The 12,048-nt window shown below is 40.1% G+C and overlaps 1 protein-coding gene across 1 annotated transcript in view; it reads right to left on the reverse strand.

The window, feature by feature from the left end:
* LOC132401109 (ubiquitin-conjugating enzyme E2 W) overlaps window positions 1–7,767 on the reverse strand; it is a 77,355-nt gene extending 69,588 nt beyond the window's left edge. Inside the window, exons 1-2 of the mRNA XM_059982962.1 lie at window positions 7,702–7,767; window positions 5,872–5,963 (exon numbers count right to left, since the gene is read on the reverse strand). Of these exons, the coding sequence (XP_059838945.1) occupies window positions 5,872–5,963; window positions 7,702–7,746 (137 nt within the window). The 5' untranslated portion in view covers window positions 7,747–7,767. The remainder of the gene's footprint in view (window positions 1–5,871; window positions 5,964–7,701) is intronic.
* Between the last annotated feature and the right edge of the window lie 4,281 nt (window positions 7,768–12,048).

The following is a 12,048-nucleotide window of genomic DNA, read 5'->3' on the forward strand; positions in this document are numbered from 1 at the left end:
TTAATTTGATAAAAAGGATGACGATAAACAGTATAACCTAGAACACAGAAGCAGAGTAACATGGATATCAGGGATATCCTTGAAGACAGAAGTACCTATTGAACGAACTTAAAACGTACAGGATGATGTGGAAACTTTAATTTTAAAACAGGCTTGGAAGGCACCAGATGGCTGAATGGAGCAACAAAATTCAGAAAGGACATCAATGTCTTAAAGATGCTGCAGAGAAATTTACATTGCCAGAAATGAAATTCATCTGTAATGTGGAGAAATGAGAAACTTGTGTTTCTCATCAGACAGCTAAGTGAAGATCTGGTATGAATTGCTTTGATAGAAATTTTAAAAAGGGCTACAGGCAAATGGCTGAATAATTAGAGGAGGAATGCACAATGAATGGTAGGGCCCTAGGGAGTATTAAGGAGCAGAAGGACTTGTACAAGTCCAAGGATCCCTGAAGGTGGCAGCATGGATAGATAAGGTGGTGAAAATATGATACATCATTATAAAAAGATTGGATGAACACTGTACAATTTTGGCAACTACATTGATTTTCACTGGATAGGTTGCAGAAGATATTCACTTAATGCTACCTGGGATAGAATGCTTCAAATATGAAAATGGATTGGCTGGTTTGTATTCCTTTGAGTGAAGGAGAGGTATAATTGAGGGAAACAAAATTATGGGGGACACAGACAGAAGAGATGGCAGGAAACTTTTCTTATTAATGGAGGTGGCAAAAACAAGAGGACAGATTTAGGGTGACAGGGAAGAGGTTTAAGCAGGAATCTGAGGAAGAATTGTTTTTCCACCCAAAGGGAAGTTGAACTTCAAATACACTGAGTAGGAGGTGGAAGTGGGTAATCTCAAATTCAGGAGCGAATCAGATAACAATTTCAATTAGCTACAGATCAAGTGTTAGTAGACAAGATTAGGGTAGGTAGGTAAACACGAGGAAACCTGCAGTGTGTTGCTGGAAATCCAAGCTTCTATAGAAAGAAGTACAGTCGACATTTCAAGCCGAGACCCTTCATCAGGACTAACTAAAAGAAGAGATAGTAAGAGATTTGAAAGTGGGAGGGGGAGGGGAGAACCGAAATGATAGAAGACGACAGGAGGGGAGGGATGAAGCTAAAAACTGAAAAGTTGATTGGCAAATGGGATACACACCTGGAGAAGGGAGAGGATCATGGGATGGGAGGCCAAGAGAGAAAGTAAGGGGAGGGGAGCACCAGAGGGAGATGGAGAGCAGGAAAGGAGTGATTATGAGAGGGGCAGAGAGAGAGAAAAGGAAAAAAAGGGAAAATAATCAATCAATAAATAAATAAGGGATAGGGCAAGAAGAGGAGGGGGTATTAACGGAAGTTGGAGAAGTCAATGTTCATGCCATCAGGTTGGAGGCTACCCAGCCGGTATATAAGGTTCCTCCAACCTGAGTGTGGCTTCATCTTGACAGTAGAGGAGGCCATGGATAGACATATCAGAATGGGAATGGGACATGGAATTAAAATGTGTGGCCACTAGGAGATCCTGCTTTCTCTGGCGGACAGAGCATATGTGTTCAGCAAAATGGTCTCCCAGTCTGCGTCAGGTCTCACTAATATATAGGCCACAACAGGAGCACTGGACACAGCATATCACACCAACCGACTCACAGGTGAAGTGTTGCCTCACCTGCAAGGACTATCTGGGGCCCTGAATGGTGGTGAGGAAGTGTAAGGGCAGGTGTAGCATTTGTTCTGCTTACAAGGATAAGTGCCAGGAGGGAGATCGATGGGAAGGGATGGAGGGGACAAATGGACAAGGGAGTCACGCAGGGAGCGATCCTTGCAGAAAGCAGAAAGAGGGGGCTGAGGGAAAGATGTGTTTGGTGATGGGATCCCATTGGAGGTGGCGGAAGTTACGGAGAATTATATGCTGGACCTGGAGGCCGGTGGGATGGTAGGTGAGAAGGGGAACCTTATCCCTAGTCGGGTGGCGGGAGGATGGGGTGAGAGCAGATGCACATGAAATGGGAAAGATGCATTTGAGAGCAGAGTTGATGGTGGAGGAAGGGAAGCCCTTTCTTTAAAAAAGGAAGACACCTCCTTCATCCTGGACTGAAAAGCCTCATCCTGAGAGCAGATGCGATGGAGATGGAGAAATTGCGAGAAGGGGATGGCATTTTTGCAAGAGACAGGGGGGAAGAGGAATAGTCCAGATAGCTGTGAGAGTCCATAGGCTTATCGTAGATACCAGTAGATAAGCCTTCACTAGGCATAGAGACAGAAAGATCAAGAAAGGAGAGGGAGGTGTTGGAAATGGACCAGGTAAATTTGAGGGCAAGATGAAAGTTGGAAGCAGTTAATGAAGTCAACGAGCTCAGCATGTGTGCAGGAAGCAGCGCCAATGCAGTTGATGTAGTGAAGGAAAAGTGGGGGGCGGATACCAGTATAGGCTTGGAACATGGACTGTTCCACAAAGTCAACAAAAAGGTAGGCATAGCTGGGACCCATATGGGTGCCCATGGCTACACCTTTGGTTTGGAGGAAGTAGGAGGAGCCAAAGGACAAGTTGGAGAAATTATTAAGAGCAAGGACTAATTCCGCTAGATGAAGGAGAGTGGTGGTAGAGGGGAACTAGTTAGGTCTGGAATCCAAAAAGAAGTGGAAAGCTTTGAGCCCTTCCTGGTGGGGGATGGAGGTGTATAGGGACCAGACATCCATGGTGAAAATAAGGCGGTGAGGGCCAGGGAACTTAAAATCAGGTTAGGTAGGTGATTGATTGTCAGTTTGAACAGAGTGGGCCAAAGGACATCCTTCTGTGCTGCCTGATTATGAGAAAGATTCAAGTAATTGGCAAAATAATCCAAGACAATGAGGGGAAAAAAAGTCATAAATTGTAGAACAAGAATTCCTAGCTTGAAGTAGAGTTAGAAGCAGTTTAAAAATTACTTTCAAAAGAGAATTGGACGAATATTTAAAGCAAGAGAATTTGCAAGGCCTTTTGAAAAGAGGAAAAAGTAAAATTAGAAAACTTTTTGAAAAAGCTGACGCAGGATGGCAGTTATGAGATCTCTACAGTTGCAAGAAAAATATTGTAAACCCTTTGCAATTACATGGTTTTTTGCATAAAATGTCTGATCTTGTTACTATAATAGACAAACAAAATCAGCCTAAATTAATAACACACAAATAATAGTTCTTGTCAAAGCGGAGTACACCATTTAAAAAATCACAGTCTGGGTTCAAAAAGTATGTGAACCTCTGGGGTAATACCTTCTAAAAAAGCTATTTGAAGTCAGGTGTTCAAATTAATGAATGGTGAAGGAGATGAAAAAGAACACAAAGGGTAACAGCAAAAGGCCTGCAGAAATCTCTAGAACTTGCTAAAGTCTCTGTACATGTGTCCACTATAAGAAAAACACTTAACAAGAAAGGTGTTCAAACTATTGCTCTCCAAAAAAAAAATATATTGCTGCATGTCTCTAGTTTGCAAAACACCCGCTGGATGCTCTGCAATGCTTCTAGGACAATATTCTGCAGACAGATGAGACAAAGATTGAACTTTTTAGCAGAAATGCACACCGCTATGTTCAGAGGGAAAAGGGCACCAACACCAAAATATCCTAACTGTGAAGCATGGTGGAAGGAACATCATGATTTTGGGGTGCTTTGCTGCCTCAGGACCTGGACAACTTGCAATTGTTGAGGTAATAATGAATTCAAAATTTGTATCAAGGCATTTTACAGAAGAATGTCACAGGGTAGCTGTACGTCACCTGCAGCTAACAAATACTGGATGATGCAACAAGACAATGATCTGAAACAGAAGAGTAAGTCAACAACAGAATGGTTTAAAAAGAGGAAAATTCCTGTTTTGGGATGGCCAAGTCAGAGTTCAGACTTAAACCCAATTGAGATGATGTGGCATGAACTGCTGAGGGCTATTCATGCAAGGTTTCCCAGAAATATTGATGAACTGAAACAGTTTTGTATGGAGGAATGGTCTTAAATTCCTCCTCACCATTGTGCAAGTCTGATCAACAGCTACAGGAAATGCTTGATGGAGGTTTTTGTTAATAAATGAGATTTTACCAGTTATTAAATACAAGTGCTCACATTTTTTTGATTAAACAATGTATTTGATAAAGACAGGAAAAGTACAATTGTTTTGTGAGCTATTTGTTTAGACTGTGACTTAGATGAAGATCAGAACACATTTTATAATCAAGGCAGAAAACCAGGTAATTGCAAAGGGTTCACAAACTTTTTCTTGCAACTGTACATCTGCGGCATCCATGTCTCAGTTGTGCTAATTTTAGTCATAACAGTAAAATCTATTTTGTTGAATGCTACTGTGAATATTCTTTAATTTCAGCACATCTAATGTACATAAAAGGAATCATAAAATATTAAAGCAATACTATCATTTTCTGACTCACTCATATTCCCAAGAGGAAAAATTGAATTCAAATTTAACTTAATTTCTATGAAAGAATAAACTGAATTCAAGCTTACTATTGCTTGCAAAAAATATTGAACAGTTATTTGTACGGCTTGAAAGTATAGTGTGTAATGTTGTACTTGGTCCAATTTTTTTATTGCTAGGATCAAACAGACATTAAAATTTTTCTTAAACCAATTGTTTAAATGGAATTACTATTGGTTTTTAAACACATTAGTTGATCCACTAAAATGATCCCTCAAGTCACATAATGTTCACTATCTCCTGATTAAATGCAATATGCTGTTAATATTAAAAGGTCCATTCACTCAAAGTATCAAATACACAACCCAAAGTCAATATATCAAACTAAAAATATGGCTTATTGTTTCCTTTAAATAATATCGACAGTTTCCTGAAGAGAGGATCTGGATGTGAAAATGAACTGTCTGCACCATAGCACTATAGTCTTTAACAAATATGACTGTTAGTTCTATTTTCTTTAATTATGCTTTTGTAATTAGCATTACCATATCAAGTCTAATAACCTTGTTATTTGTTTAGAATATGTGTTATACATGAGACAAAAACTTGCAGAACAAAATATCTTCTGTAGCACGTTTTTTTTGAAAACAAGTTAAACATATCTTGTAAGAGTAATAACTTTTAAAACATTCAATTACTTGCAAATAATCTATAGAAAATATATTTGTTCTTAGAAATATCAATGTTATTTCATTATGAAACAAGTACTTAACATCACAAATAAAAGACATTACAAATTAATGGTGCTGACCATACACTGTTCTGGAGTACTGTGAGTGGAGAGTTAAAGACAGCTATTAAACAATGATTGTGTATACATAATCACAAAAATTGCAAAACTGCCAAGCTGCTTCATTAAATACCTAAACATTGCCAAACTCAAAGTAAACAAAGGAACTATGTAGGACTTAAAAATTTGAAAAAGGTGGTATTACACATTGAAACACAACCAAACAATATACCAACATCATTAAAGTTACATTTCATTTTCTTGAACACCCTGGTTATACCGTGTCTGGCAATTGCAAAATTCATAATTTTATACCGCATCGCTGTTAAAGAAAAGTTGTTTGAAAATTAACATTCATAAGACATCAAACAATCTTTGTGAGAACAGTCACCACAAATGGTTTGTTTTTTTACTATTATGATTCATCTTGATATCCACTTTATGAAGTTGTGATTTTTAAGAAAATGCATCTTATTTTAAAAAAAATCTGACAAGTGATAATGTCAAATATATCATTGCACAACTTAACAAACTTTATGATATATGTCATTCAAGTCTTCATTAACTATTTCATTAGAAAGATCTTTAGTTATTTTGTCAAGATTTAAAGGTAAACCTTAAACCTCTATTTTCATTTTAAAATAGAGGTACATTAAAAAAATTCAAATACATACTGTGTAATTGAAGTTTGTACACTCTTCTCATTTAAAGTCATCCCTGGGGGTGGGTCATTTTGCAATGCCATTAGTTCTTTCTGTAATCTTTTCTAATAAAAAAGGATGGGATAGTTAGAAACACTGCACATTGTTCACCCAAAGTCATTCTCTACATAAACATTGTGTTCCACTGAATTAACTTAAAAACAAATCTATAAATGATAAGGATAGTAAGAAATAGGAGCAGGAATAGGCCACCTGGCTCGTGGAGTATATGTATCCAGTTTCATATAGAGTGGGTTTTGGTTAACTGGGCTGCATCGAGACGAGTCCATTTGGCCCAATTAGTGTAAGTTTCATGGAAATAGTTAAGGTGTAAAAAGGCAAATTACCATTTAACTGAGTAACAAATTATGTACTTAAATGAAATATAGCACAAATTCGAACAGTACTATAGGTGTATTAGTCGCTTATAGTTATCAACGGAAAAATTAACCCAGTGCACGTGGCCACGTTCTTTTGATTTGACTATAAATGCATCAAGCACTCACATCAAGTGAAGATCGTGGACTGCATTCATACAATGCTATTGACGACTGAATCCTACAATCCTCATTTCATTGTAACATTCAAGATGATTGTCCATAGCTTCAAATTCTTCATCGTTCTTAACTTGCTAAAGTAGTGAAGTCATTTCATTTTCACTCCCAGCCGTTTCCAGCATCTGCAAGCCTGGTGTCCCAAATGAATGATGGGAATCCCAACTATTTCCTCGATTAGTTTTTGTTCTTTAAGAGTTGTCCTGATAAACTGATGGCCCAGTTAACCAGAATTCACTGTATTTCCAATTTTCTTTTAATAAACGGTAGAAATAACATATAAATAGTGATGAAGGGTCTTGGCCATAAACATCCACCGTACTCTTTTCCATAGATGCTGTCTGGCCTGTTCAGCTCCTCCAGTATTTGGTGTGTGTATATATAAATACTAAAAGCCAGGGTAGTTGCTGAACTTATGAACCTAACTCCAAATTGTCAAACTTGTGCTTAATATACTTGAATCACAGCATACAAAGGAACACATTTACAGCAACGGATTCAATTGGAACATCCAATATCTATCATTTTCAATAGAGGATTTAAAAAAATCTTTTTCTAGATTGACAAAAAGAACTTTTACCACTGAGGATGAACACTAAAGAAACGCAAGTTCACACCTGTGGTACCCATTATTACTTGATCATTCCAATTAAAAAACCGGGTATCACCAAAAACTAGATGTTTGCTGAAGTTTGCCTATGTAAGCCCTCTCTCGATTCCAGGTTACCTCCGAAGGGAAGATCTGACAAAACTAAGGTAATGAAAGCCTGTCGACTGCCGGCGGGGCGACGAGTTGCTGCTCCCGCAGGGCCTCGGTCGCTGCGGCCGACTGACACCTGTAACCTTCAGACGAGCGGCCAGGCATCACCTAGCCGGACAGCGAATCGGGACGAGGGTAAGGGATGGAGCCCACCTCTCCCGGGGATCAGAGTCGCCCAACTCCCCGTTTACCACTAGCCTTACTGTTACAAGTCTGGCAGCTGCCGAGCGGCGGCACCACCCGGGGTCCACCGGCTTATGCGAGGCAACACCAAATACACGGACATGTCCAAAAACACGGCGGGCCGGTCCCTCCGGCCGTTGCTACCCGGTCTCCCTCGAGGCACAACGGGAGGATTTGATACAAGCACAACTACACGCCAGCCCCCTCCCCCCTACTATGCCTCAGTCACAAGAAGAAAATCAACCACCCGCTCTGGGAGGAGAGGGCAACCTCCCCGCAGCGGCTTCCCGTCAGCGACACACTCACCTGCATTGACGCCATGATGAAAACCCCCTGCGCCAGAGACCACATTCAGCGGAGTGGACGTCATTGCGTCATCCCGCACGCATCCCAAGCCAGGAAGGGAACGTGAACGCGCCAACTGGAGGCGCACGAGAGGCGATTGCACCATCATCGCCAACAGGTCCTTGTTCAAGTGGAGTTCTTCACCATTTCTAGCCACTCCATGTATTTAAATATATAAAACAAAATGCAAAACGATTACAGAAGAAACCAATTATATTGAAACAAAATCATTAAAATATTTTTTAAAACATTTGTGAGTTTTCTCTTGCATGTGCTGGTGTGTATGTGCTTATTTATTAATACGGTAAATAACAGGACTATTAATTTAAAACACAGGCAAGTTAAAATTAAATTTTACTTTTTAAAGACAAGTCAGTGTGAAGTTGTTGCTTAGCTACAATAAGAACATTAAACTGAGGTGGTCTTTGACAAATGTCAAACATGACATTTGATTTTTGTTTTAATGTTGACTTTGTTTTAACTCAACTTTAATGTTGATTTTTTGTTTTCAGCTGTTGAAAATCCTCATTCGCAAACATATATTTTTGCAAATGGAACTAAAGCTTCTATGGCTCGCTTTCCAAGGCAACGATTGGCTTCTCTCCAGGATCACCAGATTCTCCAAGGCTTGTTAAGTTAAACTCCAATTGCAGTAAGTTTTTGTACCAAGGTCAGTCTTCGATACAGTTTATATCAGAAAGAAATTGATTGCAGATCAATGGTTCAGCTTTAATGCCACCAAGATGGAAATAACTATTGAATGAGTTCTGAAGTGTTTCCAGGTGTTCATAGATATCTCTCTTCAAATAAGTTGCTGCCTGTTGGCAATTGATGATGAGTTGCTAATGGTATTTAAGGTGGCAATGAAGGTCCTCCATCTCTGTCAGTTCCCAGGTGTGGTTCAGGGTCCTCATTTCTGCCTCTAAAGCGTGGCACCAAATTGTCTTTGGTCTCCTGAGTTTCTTCTGCCCTTCAGGTGTCCAATGAAATGCTGCCTTGATGATGGAGTTGGCCTCTCTTCTCATTGTGTGCCTAATCCAGCTCCGATGTTTCTTCATGATGATTGTGGCCATGTCCTCTTGATGACACTGAAGAAGCAGGGCATGGATGGAGATCTTCCTTGGCCAGAAAATACAGAGGATCTTCCGGAGGCTCCTGCTGTGGAATGATGACAGCCTGGCAAACTTGTTCCTTGTTATGCACCAGCATTCTGACCTGTACGAGTGTGGACAGAACACAGCTCTGGCACAACTTCACCTTGGTGTGGGTGCTGCATTTGGTTGATATTCATATGTTGCTCACTGATCTGAAGACATTTCTAGCTTTGCTGAGTCTGCACTGGTTGTCGTCCTTGGTCCCACCTTCCTGTTGAATGTTGCTGCCCAGGGAGGTGAATCTGCCGGTGCTGGGTAAGTCGACACCATATACCTTGATGGGAAGAGGAAACTCTACACTGAAGGCCATGGTCTCAGTGTTTCCCTGGCCTACTCTGAGTCCAACTGTCCACCAAAAGTACACCAGTACTGAGTTTTCTCTTGCATGTGCTGGTGTGTATGTGATAGTAATGCAAGGTCATCCACTAAGTCAAGGTCTAAAGTAGAGAATAGAGTCCACCTAATGCCTCTCAGTATATCTGTCATTGTTTGCCTCATAATCCAGTCTAACACCAGGGTAAATAATATCCCCAACATCACACATCATCCCGACTCCTGTCTTGACTTCAAAGAGCAAATTGCAGACCCCAAGTGTGCAGGTGAAATTAGCATAGAAACTCTGGATAAGCTGGACAATTTTGGAAGAGATCCCATATGATCTGAGAATTCTTCAAAGAAATTGACATTGACTTTTGTATTTTAACAGTGCAGGTGATATTAGTGGAGAAACTCTGGATACACTGGACAGTTTTGGAAGGGAGCCTGAATGTTCTGAGAATTCTTCAAAGATGTTGGCTTTGAATTTTGTATCTCAGATCCAAATTGCTAAAGCACTTCCTCAAATTTTGAAAGTTTGCAAAGATGTCAGCCTCTACTCTCTTCTTCCATTTCAACAGCTTAGAAAAGAAACCTTATATTTCAGTAGCATCAGTAATGGTGACTTCAGGACCTTGAATTGAACGATTTATTTCATTCATATGGTTAAAAATATTTCAGATTAGCCAACATGTGGACACAATCCTTTTTATCAAACTGCTCCAAGAGTGGGTTTTCTCTTCCTTTCAGAAAAAAAGTGAGACTTCTGCCCTTAGTTCAAACAAGTGCCTCAAAACTTGTTCTCTTGAAAGCCAATGAACTTCTGTGTGGTAGAGAAGCACTTCATATTTTGCACCCATTTCTTGACAGTCTTTTAAAAATGCAATTATTCAGAGACCTGCTTCTAATAAAGTTGATGACTTTTATGGCTGTTGACAACATTTCTCTCAGAGTTGTTGGAGCTTTGTTGTCATCATGTCTATATAAAAAACAATGGGTGATGATGGCGTGAGGAATTCATTTTTCATTGAGGCAGCAAAGACAGATGAACCCATAAGACATAGGAACAGAATTAGCCCATTCAGCCCATTGAGTCTTCTTTGTCATCCCATCATGGCTGATCCCAGATCCCTCTCAACCCCATACACCTGCCTTCTCGCCATATCCTTTGATGCTCTGAACGATCAGGAAACTATCAACTTCTGCTTTAAATATACCCACGGTATTGGCCTCCACGGCAGTCTGTGGCAGAGCATTCCACAGATTCACTACTCTCTGGCTAAGAAAAAAAATTCCTCCTTACCTCTGTTCTAAAAGGTCTGAGGTGGTGCCCTCTAGTTCTGGATACCCCCACCATAGAAAACATCTTCTCCACATCCACCCTTCCCAGTCCTTTCAACATTTGGCGGGTTTCATTGAGATCCACATGCATCTTTCTAAATTCCAGTGAGTACAGGCTCAAAGCCGCCAAGTGCTCCTCATATTTTAATCCTTTTATTTCTGGAATCATCCTCATGAACCTCCTCCTCTGGACTCTCTCCAATGACAACACATCCTTACTGAGATATGGGGCCAAAAACTATTAACAATACTCCAAATGCAACTTGACCAATGTCTTATAAAGGCTCAGCATTATTTCCTTATTTTGCCAGCTTCATAACTTGCGTTCACAAGAATTTTTCCGCACAAAAGCACTGTGGCTTTTGTGTCCCGTCACATCCATTAGTGCAAGTGAAATCATGTAACATATAGTTTTCATCATCCATTCTTTTCTTTGACATTTCAACTTATATTTGGTCTGCAAAGAATACAAAATAAATAAAGCTAAAATTAAATATTTGATTCAATTGACATGTTTTGAAACTCAATATTTTTATGGTTTTAAGTAATTTGTTTGATAAATCTGCAAAGAAATAAGTAATCTATATGTTGATTAAGTGAAGTGTAAGATATTCAAGAAAGTTGTATGCCAAGTTAGTAAAAAAAGGCAGGTCTTACAATTTATCCAATGTTTTAATAGCTTTTAGATACTTGAATAGACACAAGGATTACAGCAGTATCTCAGACGTCATGTCAATAGACAATAGACAATAGGTGCAGAAGTAGACCATTTGGCCCCTCGAGTCTGCACCGCCATTCTGAGATCATGGCTGATCATTCACTATCAATACCCAGTCCCTGCCTTGTCCCCATATCCCTTGATTCCCCTATCCATCAGATATCTATCCAGCTCCTTCTTGAAAGCATCCAGAGAATTGGCCTCCACCGTCTTCCGAGGCAGTGCATTCCACACCTCCACAACTCTCTGGGAGAAGAAGCTCTTCCTCAACTCTGTTTTAAATAACTGACCTCTTATTCTCAATCCATGCCCTCTGGTACTGGACTCTCCCAACATCTGGAACATATTTCCTGCCTCAATCCTATCAAATCCTTTAATTATCTTAAACGTTTCAATCAGATCCCCTCTCAATCTCCTCAATTCCAGCATGTACAAGCCCAATCTCTCCAATCTCTCTGCGTAAGACAGCCCTGCCATCCCAGGAATCAACCTAGTGAATCTACGCTGCACTTCCTCAATTGCCAGAATGTCCTTCCTTAAACCTGGAGACCAAAACTGTACACAATATTCCAGGTGTGGTCTCACCAGGGCCCTGTACAAATGCAAAAGGACATCCTTGCTCTTGTATTCAATTCCCCTTGTAACAAAGGCCAACATGCCATTTGCCCTCTTCACTGCCTGTTGCACTTGCTCATTCACCTTCATTGACTGGTGAACTAGGACTCCTAGGTCTCTTTGCATTTCTCCCTTACCTAACTCGACACTGTTCAGACAATACTC

Source organism: Hypanus sabinus, chromosome 1 (genome assembly GCF_030144855.1).
Source record: "Hypanus sabinus isolate sHypSab1 chromosome 1, sHypSab1.hap1, whole genome shotgun sequence".
NCBI classification, from domain to species: Eukaryota; Metazoa; Chordata; class Chondrichthyes; order Myliobatiformes; family Dasyatidae; genus Hypanus; species Hypanus sabinus.